The 16618-nt window shown below is 42.6% G+C and overlaps 2 protein-coding genes across 3 annotated transcripts in view; both read left to right on the top strand.

Annotated features, from left to right (window-relative positions):
• The window catches only part of iqgap1 (IQ motif containing GTPase activating protein 1), a 43095-nt gene extending 40020 nt beyond the window's left edge, over positions 1–3075 (top strand). The window contains exons 34-37 of the mRNA XM_085408289.1: positions 28–194; positions 1155–1277; positions 1389–1497; positions 1591–3075. Of these exons, the coding sequence (XP_085264415.1) occupies positions 28–194; positions 1155–1277; positions 1389–1497; positions 1591–1704 (513 nt within the window). The 3' untranslated portion in view covers positions 1705–3075. The remainder of the gene's footprint in view (positions 1–27; positions 195–1154; positions 1278–1388; positions 1498–1590) is intronic.
• Positions 3076–4875: 1800 nt separating this feature from the next.
• Positions 4876–16618, top strand: part of crtc3 (CREB regulated transcription coactivator 3) — a 45616-nt gene continuing 33873 nt past the window's right edge. The window contains exons 1-3 of one of the 2 annotated variants that reach the window (XM_085408311.1): positions 4876–6100; positions 10407–10517; positions 15001–15132. In XM_085408311.1, the coding sequence (XP_085264437.1) occupies positions 5969–6100; positions 10407–10517; positions 15001–15132 (375 nt within the window). In that variant the 5' untranslated portion in view covers positions 4876–5968. The remainder of the gene's footprint in view (positions 6101–10406; positions 10518–15000; positions 15133–16618) is intronic. The other variant, XM_085408300.1, reaches the window with a different exon arrangement.

Here is a 16618-nt window from a genome sequence, read left to right as displayed (position 1 = left end):
CACGGGTTGTCGTTTCAATGTCTGCAGGACATCAGGAATCAGAGACGGTATCGGCAGCGGAGGAAAGCCGAGCTGGTGAAGCTTCAGCAGACCAACGCCGCCCTGAATTCAAAGAGCAACTTTTACAACGTGCAGATCGACTCCTACAATCAGTACATCAAGACCTGCATGGACAACCTGGCCAGCAAGGGCAAGTGAGTGACCTCCACTGTCTGCTGGTTGTTACTGCTGTCATGAGCTGCACTGCTGCTGGGGATACGGTGAAGTTTGTCACCTACATGTTGGTAAAGTTGTGCGTTTGTCAGTGCAAACCTCAGTACCACATCTGAAACATACCGCACTCAAACGTCCAGCGTAAATGGGCTTCAGACGTGACCTGAAAATGTCACATCCTGTATCCTTTCCCTCCGCAGACGAGCTTACAGCTCACGTCTGATTTGTGTCAAAACCAAAAATAGGAGCCAGTCTCTCACACTGGTCCTTGGACTCCTTGTTTTTGGGTTTTAATCTCTAATCACTGAGTGTTTTATAGCTGCCAGATTTTTTTAATGGACCATCGTTGCCTCTGAAGGTTCGAGGCAGGTTGAGCTTCATAATCTTTTCCTGGGGGATCAAAGATGTTCTTGGCCTGCCCGGCATCTTCTCTCACTGTTGGTGTGGCAGAAAGACCTCTTGATTGTGCCACATGTCTTCCCTCGGCAGACCTGGGGGGGACAAAGAAACAGAAACTGAACATGCACTTGACCTGATGGGCAACCTTCAGGCTTGTTCTCATCCTCAGCTCAGTGTGAGCGTTCGTTAGCACAAGCTGATGTTTGAGGCTCGTATCCGCCCATAACAGAAACACAGGCAGTGGCGTGGGCTGCTCGGTCAAATTTAAATCACGAAGCTGTCTTTTTGTTCGTCTTTTGGCTGTTTGAACTCTGTGAATGTGATGAAATTGCTGTTGTTACATACAGCATAAATCTTTGTTCTTTTCCTCCATTTAAATGCACGTTGGCGACTTGCGATGCGTCGTCTGCTGCATGGTGACCGTGCAGCATTGGCTTCAGTGTTTTTAAAGTCTGCATGTCACAGCCTAGAATACAATAGTGAGCCTTGAAGTCTGTGCTGAGAGCTGCTTTTATTGTACACTTGTGTGTCTTTCTTCTCAGGTTGTCAAAGAAACCAGGCGACAACAAGGCTAAGAAGAGCAAACAGGTTTCTCAGAAATACACAGCCGCCCGCCTGCACGAAAAGGGCGTGCTGATCTCCATAGAGGACCTGCAGCCCAACCAGTGAGTTGTGCAGCTGATCACGTATACAGTTAGCTTCATGAACAGCCCAAGGTTAGAAGTCTGCCGTTCCTCTGCTTTAAACAGCCGTCTTCTGCTCTTTTCTCATCGCAGGTTCAAGAATGCCATTTTTGAGATTTCCCCATCGGAGACGGTCGGAGTGTTTGACGTGAAGGCCAAGTTCATGGGCGTCCACTTGGAGACGTTACAGTTAGAATATCAGGTAGCGTTGCCTTTCTCAGCTTCGTTGGCTCTTCTCGTAGTAGCTTGACCAGCGACGTATTTTGTTTGAGCTCTTTGGGTTTTTGTTTCACAGGATCTGCTCCAGCTGCAGTATGAAGGCGTGGCAGTGATGAAGCTCTTCGACCGGGCCACCATTAACGTCAACCTGCTCATTTTCCTGCTCAACAAGAAATTTTATGGGAAATAGAAGAAAAAAAAGAGGAGAAAAAAGGGCTAGAGACACTGAAACCACAACCCCCCCTCTGAGGGTTGCTTTAAAGCCCTGACCAGAACCATGCTGTCTTACCTACACATTTCCTCCAGCACGTCTCCACTGTGCCTATACAAGTTTATGCATTATGTTTTATTACATGGATATGTAGTATCCTTTATTCTTAATGCAAAACCTCCATTACCCAAGTTTTTTCCTAGTGCCTCATCTCTCATTGAGGCTCGGTCAGAGGTTTAAGATTTGTAATTTCTGTTTTTGCTCTAAATACTCTGAATATGTTGTGCATGGGCTTAGATCTAAAAAGAAAAAAGTGTATTTTTTTTTATGTAAAGAGAGTTTTACGTCTTTTTCAGCTGTTAGTTCATCCGCTCACCTGACTGAGAAAAGCCCGATGAACATCATCGATGTGCATGCGCACTTTTCAGCAGGGTTGTAGTACACGGCACTTTGTCCAGGAAAAACTGAGAGAAAAGAAAACGATGGGCTCCTTATCTTTGATCGTGTGTTTATGGTGAAAGCGCTGCAGCCGTCTCTCTCTCTGATCATCTTCTCCTGGCTTTACTGTGACATCAGTCACCAAAATGTCCAATTCTAACACTGAGCTGCAGGAGTGTGATGTTACCTCTGAAGTCCAGGCTGCACTGGTGCTGATCTGGCTCTGAGGCCTTTCCTGTCTACAGACGGGTCAGTGGTTTTGAGTGGACTGAGCTGGCCGTGACTGCAGCCCTGCTGCTTCTCAGAACTGACCTGCCGTGCATTTGTGCTTCTGGCTCCCGCAAGAGAAGCAAGCGAAACGTGGAATCACACGAAACTGGGCAGACGTGCCGCTTTGCTGGCTTTCTCAGATAACTTACTGGAAATCATTATTTTTCTTTTTATCTTGTAGAACGATTTGTTACGTTATAAAATGGGTAAGCACAACATGATGCCTGATGAATTGTAAAACAAGATGGGATTTGGACTTGTAAGCTGAGCAGATGTTAAATACTGAGAATGCTTCTAGCGTTGAAAATACCTGGTCGCCATTATTTATATTTTATATGTTTTCAGTCTGCTGGAGCTGATGGTTGCACCATCACCCAACGAGCTCCAGTGTGCGTGCAGTGTTACAGCACCTTGTGGGCCCACTAGATGTCACTCTGCGCTGTCACGTCGTGGCGTTTGAGTGGTCCTTGAAGCGATTGTTTCAGCCAGGCTGAAAATCTGTGCAGACTTGGTGAAATCGATTTTGCTTCTCACGCAGACTCACTTTGATCGGAGGTGGCCACCTTGTGCTCGCTTCATTATTTGTTCTTCATTTGATGAAATGTGCTTGTTCCAGTTTCAGAATAAAGCTCTACCAATGCGCTGCCTTTTTCCTAATCTTACAGTTTTCGTGCAGGAAGAGAAGGCGTTTTCCCAAATGAGCATTTCCATTTTATGTTACAACCACCTGTAAACCCACCTCCACTACACACACAACCAGAAGGAATGTGTAGTGAAATTACAACCCGCTTCCCATAAAGTTTGGATGTTGCGCAAAATGTTAATAAAAGGGTGATTTTCAAATCTAGATTTGATTGACAATTAAAAAGAAAACATTAAACAGAAAATGTAACACTTTCAGAAAACGTTCAGTCCATTCTGACTACGGCAGCAGCGACATGCCTCAACAAAGCCCTGGAAAAGTAACAGACTGAGTATAAAAGGAGCATCTTGGAGAGGCAGAGGTTCAGCACTGCAGATCGCTCTTCCTCACTGTAGAATTGCAAAGACTTTGATGATCTCATCATCTGTGCTATGTAATAATATCTACATATTCTAGGAAGCTGAAGAATTCTCTGTGCAAGGATTTCTGAGCCCTCAGGCGGCACTTCAGTAAAAACCGATGTGATTCTGTCAGGGACACTTCCAGACATCACGGTGTCGTCTATTGATGCAGGTTCAAGCCCTGCGATGCGCAGACAAAGCCATACGTGAACCGGAAACACTGCTGTCTTAACATGGACCGAGGAAAAGTGGAAAACTGTTCTGTGGCCAGACAAATAGAAAATGTGAAATTTGTTTTGGAATACAAGGATGCTGCATCCTCTGGGATAAAGAGGAGAGGGACCTTCTGCTTCTCTGCACTACATTAGTGTTTCCACACGAGTGCTGAAAGGTAAAGGCAGGATTTGGAGCTCACATACTGCATCTATTACAACAGCGTGGCGTCACAATGGCAAAGTCCAGGTGCTAAACTTGCTCGCCTGCATTCCAAAGCTTCCATCAGCAGAAAACATTTGACGCATCGTGAAACGAAAGACATGACAAAGACGAACCAGGACTGCTGTGTCCTTTCCCAACATTTCAGCAGCTGGTCTCTCTGCCCAGAAGTCTATGGAGTAATGCTATTGTGCACAAGATATGCACAACATGCATTCTGTTTTTATTTACCTGTTATACACAGTATTCCAACTTTTTTGGAAATGGATTTGTAAATGTGTCATACTACTGTGTCATACCCGCAGTTTTCAGTAATTTGATGTATTGTAGCTAAATGCTGAGTATTCTCAGTGTCTGCAGGCTCGACAGCAGTGTGGAGTTTTCCTGCACAGATGTTTCTGTGTGTTTGAAAACTGGGTGCCCTGCATAAACCTGAGACACACACCAAACTTTGTTTCCTGTTTGACTGATTGGATTGTTCACATATCATTAAGATTCTGATTTACACAACCTTTTGTTCCAACAGAACAACAGGACAGTCCAGCTCCTGAATTCTTTTACTTTCCATCATGATATGTGCAAAATCTGGATTTCTAATAGGTGAATTGTAGAGCACAGTGTACTCATGTTTATGGTACATTCATGCACGATGTACATTTTAAGGGTGTTTTTCATGTGTATTTCAGAGCACGATTTGTACATAGCTTATTCCAAGAAACACAGCGTTTTATTATTCTATTTCATAGAAACATGAAAATTAATTTGATAAATGCAATACTTGCATATCTAAATAGCGCATTTAAGAAAATCTTGTAAGCACAGAAGTAGTTTTCTTGATCTATAGCTATAGCCAGTGATGTTCCATGTTTTGTTTTTACTTTTTCTTGCGGCTGCGTAAGGTAAGGGCGTGGTGACTTTGTCGCCCCCTTGTGGATACCACAGGTACACACCGCCTTTGACGAGGTAATGTTTTTCTCGCAGTAGTATGAGGATAACAAGCCAGCCGATCTGAGTTGCTGTTACTCGCTCCCTCAACCAAGGACGAATAAGCTAAAAACATTTTTTCCGAGAGACATTTTTTCGGCGACGGGGAAACCACCGTTTTTTTTCTTCCCTGTCGGCGCTGTTTGTTTTATCTTCACGGAGTCGCTCGGCTGGAGTTTGTCTGCGGTCTCTATGCTGTCCATGGATTAACACTAGAGTCGACTCCGAAGCGCTGTCATATCAGCTAAAGTGTCAAACTGTGGATTGTGATCCTTACGTCACTTGCCAATATTCAGCGGCTGCTTTCCCCGGTTTGGTTGGAAACAAAGTGGAACTACAGCTAAGTCTATGCAAAACGAGCGGAAACTTGTTGAAATACAATTCGGCGAGTAAACCTTTGGCCAACTGCGGGTCAGCTTTACTAGCGGGAGTGGAGAGATTTAGCTAACGAGGCTATCAACTTTCTCTGACCGCAGCTGTAAATATTTAGGTGGAAGTTTCCTCTAAAAGATACCGACAGCGGGTAGATGTCGACAAGCAGATAAAGTGCATTTGTCGGAATTAAAATGGCACTGACAGTAGCTTAGCCGACTAGCTGTCGCTGTTGCTCTCCGTTCACTTCCAACGCTATGTTAGCAGTGACAGCTAACGCCATGTTAACGTTAGATTCAAACAAGTGGTTCGCTGGAAGAGTGTCAGCGTGAAGTTACAGCTTAACTTTAACCCATTGTCGCCTCGCAGTTTGCCTAGAAAGTCAGAGTAAATATATACTTTGCAAAGTTTTTATTTTGTCCGCTTTTTAGTCACACTTAAACAACTTTTATTAAAGGGAGCTTTGAGTGTTAGCCTAGCCGCGTTAGCTTGCCTGTTGCCTTGTAAAAGCATTGAGACAGTGCAGCCAGCCGAGCTACGTCTGAAGTGACTTTAGTTTAACCGATAACGCGAGGTGTGCTCTTAAAATTCTCATGGGTTTGCTACAACGCTTGCTGAGAGACTTTGCAAAATAAGACCCCACCAGCACAGTCTTCCACTCAAAACAAGTAGCTGAAGTTGTTGAACTGCGGCCCGCACCATGTCCAGCTCCCCAGGCACAGGTGGCTCGAACCCCAGGAAGTTCAGCGAAAAGATAGCGCTGCACAACCAGAAGCAAGCAGAGGAGACGCGGGCCTTTGAACAGCTGATGACGGACCTCAATGTCTCAAGGGTAAATGCGCTTCACTTTCAGCTTGTTGACATTTATTGCTCTCTTGTCTTCTACGCGGATGTGGTCATATACCTCATTCACACCGGAGCTGTCAGGCTTCATCTGCCGGCGGAGATTTCTGGTATTCAACCAGTACTTCTCGTTTCTCTTGAGCAGCCGTAAATCACACCCGTCGATACTCGGCTTATGTAATTCTACTCAAGAGCCAAATATTAAGCAACTTGCGACTTTGGGTGCAGCGATTGACGTACAGCCTTTTTAAACTGCAGTCGGCGGTGAGACAGGAATGGAGAAATTGGCTCCTTAATATTTGCACCAACCGCTTAAAAGCCGTCCTGTTTGTCATGGGCGTGTACAGGATTTTTCTTGAATGGGATAGCACGGGGAGGGGGCACAGGAAGTTTTTGGGTTTTTTTTAGCACAAATAAATAAAGTGTACACATTAGGCACAGAAAACATGGGCACAGTTTTCCAGCTTCTGTGTAACCCCGTGATGCCGTTATATGAAACATTCTCTTTTTAGACTTACTTTTTACTAAAGTCATAAACCTACTTTATTTTCTTATATATTGTTAATTTTAATATAATATTTTATTAAAAACATATCTAACACAACCGTATAAAAGTTTGAGCACAAGAATAAAGTAACTAAAGTAAAAGCACTCATTATGCAGAATCATATACATAATTATTTTGTCTCATAAGTATTTATGCATTTGTGTATCAGATGAGTTTGACTCCTTACTTAATGACTTTTATCTGTATTTATATAGCATCATTCATTAGAGTTATATTTTTAAACATGCAAAATAAGACATAACTAAGCTTTACAATATAAGTACAATATATTAATCTATATTATAGTGGAGCAGAAGTAGAGACATAGAAGTACTTAAAGTACCAGTGAAGTAAAAGTACACGAGTACTTTTTTCCCCCAGACTGTGCTCTCGCTCGTTGGCGCTGGCGTTGTAAGAGTAACACTACCATATGCTGATGGCGTTGGCAGCCGGCCTTCCAGGCCCCCTTCTGGACATGCTCCGGCTTCATAAACACTGAAGGAGTTTCCTGTTCAGAAATGCAGAGTTTACACGTTGTCAGTGTATTTCTTGAAAATGCTTTCACAGGTTCAACCTGATGCTTACTGTCTCATGTAATACGAATTTGAAAAGAGAAATCCGACTAGGGCGAACTAAAGAGGCTCGTGATGTCGGCACATTAGTTACATAGTCTCAGTCTTTGTGTCAGTCAGTGCTTCGCTTCACTTTCTTCACTTGTCACATTTGTATACTTGTAAACATGTGATGACCAGTGTTGGGTTACAATGTAACAATTAGAGTAACGCATTGCTGTAGTCACATTACATTTTTCAGTAACTCGGTAACACATTACTGTACTTAGTTCAGTAAGTACACGGCTGTAACCATTATGTTGTTACTTGCATTAGTGTTTTTTCAGTGTGCCGCCTTTTCCAGTGAACTGTTACTGATGACAGTACCTAATTCAACGTGTGACTCTAGTTTAACAAGTTGCGAGCAGCAGCAGGTTTGTAGTGCAATAGTAGTGACAAAGCAAAGTATCCAAAACATCCAGTGACATGGCACAAGTCAAAATATAAGCAGTCTGGGTCGTGTTTTCTCAGGAAATTTAAAGTAAAAGTATCAAATAACTGTGTAACACGTTAGTATAACAATAACTAAAGTAACCTTGTAACTCTTCAGCAGCCTGCACAGTATTTGCCACATAGTAACATTGAAAGTGAAACAATTTTCTGCCTGGCACGTTGAACATTTGAGTGTTTTAACCTGTTGCTTACAGCTCCACTATGCAACTACGTCAGTAATTTCCATCTGTCGTTGGCGCTTCCTGTCATATGGACTGCAACCATGGCTCCATATGACAACCGATGCTCCAGCCATGCTCGGTTGATTCATTTGTTTACATTTGGGTTGCACATTACCTGCTGGTAGCATCTTTTCCTCCTTCGTAGTCTGGTGGGGTTTTTTTGTTTTGTTTTTGTTGCAAATGGTGAAACATGTTTGTTATTTTGGCCTTTATTTTCCAAAGTGCTGTGCTTTGTTGGAGGTTGCTAAGTAGTGCTCTTTTAAGTTGTTGTCAGAGTCTGGCAAGCAGCTCTTGCTCTCAGACATTCCAGGACTTGCCTTGTTATGCACACTAGGGAAGTCATGGTGTTGCTATAACAATGATGTTCTGATATTACACTATTTCAATGTCACAACATTTGTCTTTAGGCCAACCGAAGTCAATAAGGCTGCTGTTGGCAGATGTTGTTGCACGTCCCTGACATGACCACCTCATGTACTCTAGGAACTGTGCTCAGTGACTGAAAAGATGATCAGAACGTAATTCTGAATTGTAACTCAAACAAAGACAGATTGATTCTCATGCGATGCTACAAAAAATAAAGAGAAAATGATTAAAAAATAGATGAAAACGTTTCTGTTATTTCCGGACGGATGCCAAACGTTAACATTAGGAGCTGGTAATGGCTCCTGTTGTAGCTGCTCTGTCTGAGAAAAGACACGCTTGTTGTTTAGTGGTTAAACAGCTCTCCACACCAACACTAAAGCCCCATCCCAGCTGTGAAGCATTAGGGTTTGGAGGTGCTTTGCTACCTTAGACCTGCATGCGTTGCAGGTGCAATTATGTCAGAATTGAGATGGGAAGTTTTCTTAGTTACTGAAGACATTAAATGTACAGTGTTTGTGTATTATTTGCTAGATTGTTTAGATTTGTGACTAGGATGATATCAGACCACACATAAACCTGGAAAATTCATTTTCCTGTGACTGTAAACCTTATGCATTCCAAGTCATAAAAACTCCTTGGATGATATAAAGGCCTTTTCACATTATTCTCATTCCATCCACTGACAGTGGGCTCTTTCTGTGCGAGCGAGAGTCCTGAATGGCTAGTCAAAGAGGATGTGGTTTTGAGGCGACACTGAGTTAAGTTTGCCATAAGATGTGAACTGTAAGTGACCTCTGAGACAGAAAAGCCCAGTCAGTGGCCAGGCCACAGGGCACACTTGAAGCAAACAGCTGAAATTAGAAATAGCTGCTTCAGCATTTACACCAACCATAAAGTCTTACTATCAACCCCTGAGAAGCTCTGCAGAACTCTGCATTGTAGCGAGTACACCAAGAGGCTTAAGTCTGCACCCTTCACATACATAAATATATCGTTAGCTTCATAGCATAATTGCCTAAGTCAATGACTTAGGCAATTATGCTATGAAGCTAACGATATGTAGATGTTACATAAAGGCTGACCCAGACACTCTAAGAGAGGCAATATTTTTTTCATGTGTCCTACATTAATAATCAATGTTACTGAAATTTGAGGCTAGAAACCCTCTGACATTAAATACCAGTTGTTGGCAGTAAAAATTTCTGAGTTGGCTTGAGGAAGCCTGTGTTTACCAACTTTTCTGTCGTGTATATCACAGACCCATTGGTTACTGACCACCAGCACCTCTAAACACCGTACCACTGTCTGCTGTGCTGTGTGTGCTGAATCAGAACAGTCTTTCGCCCACACTGCACAGAAACTGATACATTTTGTGCCAAAAGATAAGGTTTTTAGTCCAGTGGTCCTAGCTCGCCCCGAATTTCTTGCCAACTTCAGTCTCTTTGTAAACTCTTATACAACACGATACAATCAAACAAGGCCAGTCTTTGAAATTTAAATTTTGTCCTTTCGGCACTCTAAGGGAAGTTGGCCCTCTGATTTGCCTATCCCCGATCACAGCTAAGGGCCGGCCCTGTTTACCTTGGCAGAACAAGCTGCCTTCTGTTTTCTGCGAGGTAATCATTGTGGCGTCTTTGCAGTAGGCTGCTAATGTGGACGCCAAGCTGCCCATTTCCTAGAATGTGTCCCCAGTGTCCAGTGGATATGGCTGCTTTTTAATCAGACAGACAGTTTTTAATGCATTTATACATTACGCCTGTCTCTCTGTTCACTTCCAAAATGTAGATGGTAAAATCAGATTAAATAATAAGAGCACAGCTGTGCTAAAGCATCTGGAGTGGCTGCTTGCACTACGATATTGCTTCAAACTGATTGAAAACCATAAATCCATTTGATGAGACATGCAAAGAAAAAAAATGCAATTTGAGGAGCAGTGACAGTATAACAGGAGTGGGCCCCAAGTGACATTTTAGACATCCGCAGGATATTGCAGAATTTGAAGTATGATATAAGGTCGGTTGCTCAAATTCATTTCTCATTCAGAACTTGTTCTCTACGTGCCCAGACGATCAACACGTGACTCTGTTTTTGTCGTAGGTCCAGTTTCAGAAGATCCAGCAGCTTCGCTTGTCTCAGTCAAGGGCACAGTACTACGGAGGCTCTCTGCCCAACGTCAATCAAATCGGCAACACCAGCACTGAATTTCAGGTGGGAACTCGTCACCATCAAAATATACAGCACCCACACAGACTGCATTCAAAATGTAATAACACCTCTCTAAGACTTTAAGCAAAATGAAATATCATGGACTTGATAAGGTCTGTATGAAATCTGTGTGGAAAAAAAGCCCAGAGGTTTAACAGAAATACTCATTGTGCACTTGGGCCAATTCTTGTGCAGTTATGCTGCAGTGAAGTTGAGCCAAATTCAACTCTTTCACTAGACGAGCCTTATTTCTGTCTTTCTTTATATATGTATGTTTGGTCTTGGTGGAGCTCTGCATTAGCGCTGCAGCTGCATCAGTGCAGCATTGTTGTTCAAACCTATTAAGGAGGCCTCACAGGGCTAATGTCAGTTTGAACATGGCCTCAGGACATACTGGTGCAGAAACACGGGAGGTTTTAGTCGGTTTGAAGTTTTGAAGTTAAGCTAAAAAAGATTTCTTATTAAAAGAAAAGAAAAAGATGTGTGCTTTCCTTGAAATTGCAGTCCATCATGTGTAAGCTCTCGTTTTCATTGAGGGGTTGTTCAAGGTCAGCTGTGTTTGATGCCCACTTTTGATGTGCGGCTCAACTGCAAAAGCAGCAAAACTGTGTGCTGGATCTTTAGAAGTGCAAACAAGCTGCTCTCGAGAGCATTAAATAATTCACTCGAGTTTCTGCAGACTGGAAGAAAAACCAGGATAAAACATCAATGCTGCAGTTCTAACAGAGCTTTTCTGTCACACTGGGACATGTATCAGTTCTCTGAGGAGTATCTGTCCTAAGATACACAAAGTCCAGGTAAAGGTGTCCCTGTTAGCTGAAAGAATGGCCTTTTGAGGTGGAGCTTTCCCCTCACTGACGGATAAAGCCTCCCTCACTGATCGAGTGCATTCGTCTCTACTGGGACTCAAACTAAATGGCTTCTAGCTCTTACTCGATTGTGATCATTTGTTAGCCCTAATTCAATTAAATGAGTGCAGAGTGCTTAATGTAATACTTGCCAAGGCTTTCTTAATCAGACAGAATTAACCCATTTAATCCCAACTTTTCCCAAACACCACAATACTACCATCACGTGTTAAGCCTTAACGAGAGGTAGAGCAGGGCGATATGGCCAAAAATATTTATCACGATATATATTTGAAAATTTGCGATAACGATATAACTGACGATATAATTGACGCAAGACAAAACAGAACTCCATACTAGCGAAAAAAAACCCCATCCATTTCTTTTCACTTAAACAAGCAGCTGTTTTTTATGTGCATTAAAGCTATATAAACATTTAACAGTGTAAAAGTAAATTCCTTGCTGAAAGTTTAACCAAAAGGCATTTCCAGTAGAAATGCGCTGACATATCCTGAGCATAACCATGTATAATATCCACTGAAGTTAAAAAGAGGTGCTTTGCTACATTAAACTGCATAAAAAAGTCAAATATGTATTTTTCGGACCATAAGGTGCACGGGATTATTAGGCACATTAAGCGAAACAAAGCAGTCAGATAAATCAAACTTTATTCAACTCACACTTCTTGCTTCCTCCACTTCTGTACTATTGATTCCTTAATGCTGTATTCTCTCACAGCTGCTCTATTCCCATGTTGTTGCAGTATATTAATGACTAACCTCGTATTGTGGATGGATTATCTCAGTTGTTCTCCTGACTGAAGTTTGGTCCGTTTACAGCATCCTGCCATGCGATTGCATTTGTCTCTAACCATCAGGAACCTTCACGTTAACTTTTATCGAGTGGAAAAAAGTTAGCGTTCATCCTCAGCTTCACTGTTTATATTATGCTAACATAGCTGTGTCGCTAGCAATCACGTAGCACATCATTATATACCAGCTAGCCCAACTTCAGTAACCCTACAAACGTCACTGCTGTTTAGTTTTCTGTCTTCATTTATGTTGGAAGTGATAGCAGAGCTGTACGTTTGAATTTTTTCAGAAATCTCCCTGTCAGAACATGCAATATCATGCTTGGGTAACTAGCGAAACTAGCGAGCTAACTTCCGCTAACTTCCTGCTAGCTTCTAACTCCGTTAAATGTGATAAATTCTGTTTTCATGGATGCCTGGATGTTAAACTTCATAGTTACACCTGGTAAAGCAGCAACGCTGATCGTTTTATTAAAGATGAAAGAATTTAGACAGTTTTTAACTCTCAGTGATGCTGCAGTGTTCGTTTGACTTTGGGACCTGGAATGGGCGGAGTTTAGGACCCAGATTGCTCCCAGAATTACAAGCACCTTAGTCCAACAAATACGGCAATAACGACAGCCCGCTTGCATGTTCTACAAAAAAAGTGCTTTGTTGTGTATCTGATGGACAAACACCAAACCAGTTCCGCATCACTGAAGTGGCAGCATTTTTACAAACTAATTCTAGTTCATCTGTTTCACTCAACGATCCGCTTTTTCCCTTCTCATTCTCTGTTGCCACCATGCTTTTTCGGCCATGTGCGTATGAAAACAAAGGCACTGCGCATGCGCGTTTCACCCATATTATGTTGCGATATTTCATTTTCTTATCGTTGCCTAACATTGTACCGGTATTACTGTGAACGGTATAATATGGCCCAGCCCTAACGAGAGGTGGAAACGTCCTCTGCTTGATCTCAGCTGACTGGGGTGATAATCTGTATACTGAACTGATTTATTTCTCCACTAAAGTGCGACCTCTTAAACTCCAAAATTCCTTTCATAAGACCTGAATACTGCAAGCATACAAAACCTAACCAATGCAATAATGCAACACTACTATCGGTAGCGTGGAGAGGATGTCACACAGGCTTAGTACAGCCGAGCATATAGCAAAGGTCCGTTGGGAGCATCTGGCTGAGGCCTCGGGCAGTGAGGTCTTTAAATCCCACCCTCAGTCAGAATCTCAACAATATTCCAAGGAGATCCTGAGTGCAGTAAGGTCTATGTCAGGGTGCTGGAGAGGGGAGTCTATCCGTTAGTTGAAGCTTGGATTCTGGAAGAACGATTTGGTTTTCGTTCAGCTCTTTCTCAAGGATATTCAAGCATTTGTGGGAGTTTTCCCAACTTATCTCCATATGTACACACAAAACACAACTAGTAAACTTGGAGATGGGATCCAGTTGCATTTCGGGATGTTTTGGGAAGTTGGGGTATGTGGTATTCCTATCATGTCCCTGTACAGTGGGAGCTTGGTTCATATTGTTAGCTACAAGTCAGACTTGTTCTCGGCGGGTTTGACTTTGCCAGGACTGCCCTTCATCACGGACTCTGATGTAATTTTATAGACTCTCTAGGTGCTCTCTTTCTAGTGCAGGCATGGGATGGAAGGTGTTGAGTTCAGCTATTTCAGGATCTCATCTCTGCTTTGGGTAAATAATGTGGTCTTGTTGACTTCATCGAGCAATGACTGCTAATTTGCACTGAGGCGGTTTGCTTTATGCTCTATATCTGACCCATTGCTCTCACAAATCACTGAGGATAGTGGTTGTGGTTCTCTAGGTGCTCTATGTCAGTGGTCCCCAACCCCCGGGCCTCGGACCGGTATCGGTCCGTGAGTCGTTTGGTACCGGGCCGCGAGAGTTGAGGCTCAGGTGTGAAATGTATGGTTTTCAGGGTTTTTAATCGGTTTCAGCGTTATTTTGTGCTCTGTTACCTGCCGCTCACTGTTAATGTCTGTAAGATGTTTAGTCTTAGTGTTTTAATTCTATGACCACATACCTGTGGTCAGAGCTGCATATATAGACATAACTACCAGACACTTTAAAGATGACTTGTATGAAAACAGATGGTTCGATCTTTATGTTAACATAGTTGAGTAACATGTCTGGGTTTCAGCCAGGGAATAAACAGCTCTAAACTGTTAAACATGTGACATTACATGTATTTCACTGTGGCACTTTATGTGATGAAAATGCATGGGTACATATTGGTCTCTGACAGTGTTTGTAGACTTTTAAAGGGGACCTATTGTGTGTATCTGTCACATTTTTCAATGTTGACTTTTAAATTACACACATGGCTAAAGTTTCAGATAATCTGGCTGCAGACTGCTCCATATGCTCGCTGTCAGGTAGTTGTTTTTTATGCACAGCAGCATGAGATGTCATAGAGAAGGGATATCTCTGCGTTGGTCATCTAAGGCCCACAAACCCCATCGACCTGCTGTTTAAACCGCTGGTTTGGGAGGGGCTTCCAATCAGAAGAAAGTCATCTTAACCAGAGGGGAAAGGGGAGGAGCTACTACTGAGGGCCAGTGACTGTGGCATAACTGCTCTAATAGTGTACAAGAGTGAAAATATGGAGCACAGTGAGGTGTAAAAGGTGTTAGTGATCACATTAAGTCTGTTCTGTTTAGGTGTACAACCTTAATTAACATGATTACTAAACGGCTCATTTCAGTTCTGCAGCACCTTTCACCAAGTGTCAGCAGCTCTAACTACATTTCAGGAAACAGCTTTTTGATGTGTGTGATGTGAACAGTTCCTTTGCTCTGTCCTTTACAGGGTGGCTTCCCTTCAGGTTTGGACTCTGTGAGAGGGACTCGCCACCACGGGCTGGTCGAGAGGGTCCATAGGGACCGCAACCGTATCAACTCTCCCCATCGCCGACCCCTCGACAAGCACGGCCGGCAGATATCCTTTAAAGCCTGAACGAACGATAGTTTCTGTGCAATACGGATGTTGTCATCATCATGAAAGGTTAATCGACGATGAGAAAGTGGGTGCTGTGGCTTCCAGGTGGTTTTTGTTTTGTTTGTTAATGGTTTGTGTTCATAGTGAGCTTTAATGTGACGACACTTACTGGTGTAGGCAGATGTTCTCTAGCCTCAGGAGCAGAATTAGTCATTATGCTAATTTAAAGTGTGACGCAGAGACAATGTGCTTGCTTTTTCCTAATAGACACTGACAGCAGGAGATTCTCAGCATCGTCTGAGAGCACACTGAAGGTGTGGGTACATATGTGTGTGTTTTGCATGCACGTGTCGCAGTAAGTGAGACTTTCATGGTGAAGATGCAGGAGCAGAGCGGTGATTGTTTGACTCGTAGCTGCGACCTTCATCTCATCATGGAGTCTCATCACAGCTGAAATGAGCAAGAGAAGAGAAATCATTTCGTTTTATACGTCCTTGTAGATTTCACGGTCGGCAGTGAAATAATTCAGGATTTGTACGATTTTACGATGCACAGTTAATTATTGTGATTGTTTTTAGCAGTCAGCAATTACATGCGCGGTGTTTGTCAGGATGCATAACAGCTGCGTAGGCAGTTCACGTATAATAATTTAACTCATGAATGATGAGCAACCATTATAAGAGATGAGAGAAGTAACTTGGACAGACTGTTCTAAAAATGAATTTGCAGTGCAGGAGAGACGGCCCGATTCCTTTTTAGACTGAGCCTGTTGTGTGCTGTTATCATTATCCAACATGCAATCGCACAAAAACAGTAGCTGCTTCTAACCGATGACTGAAACATGAGTTTCTTGATGTGGATTCATTCACACCCAGTTTTTTATATTTAAATTAAGCATTTGTTCACACTTCTAGCAGCCCTACTTGTTTCTTCTTTCCCTGCCTCTGCACAGATGTTGAAGAGAAGCTCTTTATATATAAAAGTTTATATATCTATACTAACTGACTTTAGTAAGATTGCCAAAATAAAATCAATACTCTGGTTTGAATCAATACCAAAGTTGTTGTGCATCTGTTACACTATAATGAAACAAGTGGTAACTTGTGGGGTGGCTGCATGCCAAATATCCTTGGGCAAGATACCAACCTAGAGTTGCTCTGTGATGTGTCCACTGGAGTGTGAATGCTGGATAGAAAAGCACCTGCGTAGAAAAAAAACAACAACCTAGAAAAACGTGCTCGTACAGATGGGTGTGAAAAGCTAAATGAGCCCAGTGTAGAAAAGTGCGATATAAGGACCAGTCCATTTACTTTGTTTGTTAAGTTCTAACTTGGCCCTGTGACAGACTGGTGAAGACATTGTATGGATGGACACGTAGATGTGTCCACTGTTTCCCAGGCATCGTTTTGACTTGGACCCATTTATATCAACAGCAGCTCAACATATTTGGTGATTTCTTTGTATCTGAGCAAACAATGCTATCCGTAAT

This window comes from Rhamphochromis longiceps, linkage group LG1 (assembly GCF_057381845.1).
Source record: "Rhamphochromis longiceps isolate RC_006_pf linkage group LG1, R_longiceps_female_GT1.1, whole genome shotgun sequence".
Classification (NCBI taxonomy): domain Eukaryota; kingdom Metazoa; phylum Chordata; class Actinopteri; order Cichliformes; family Cichlidae; genus Rhamphochromis; species Rhamphochromis longiceps.
The sequence above is the reverse complement of the archived record's forward strand: the minus strand, read 5'-3'. Positions and strand labels throughout refer to the sequence as shown.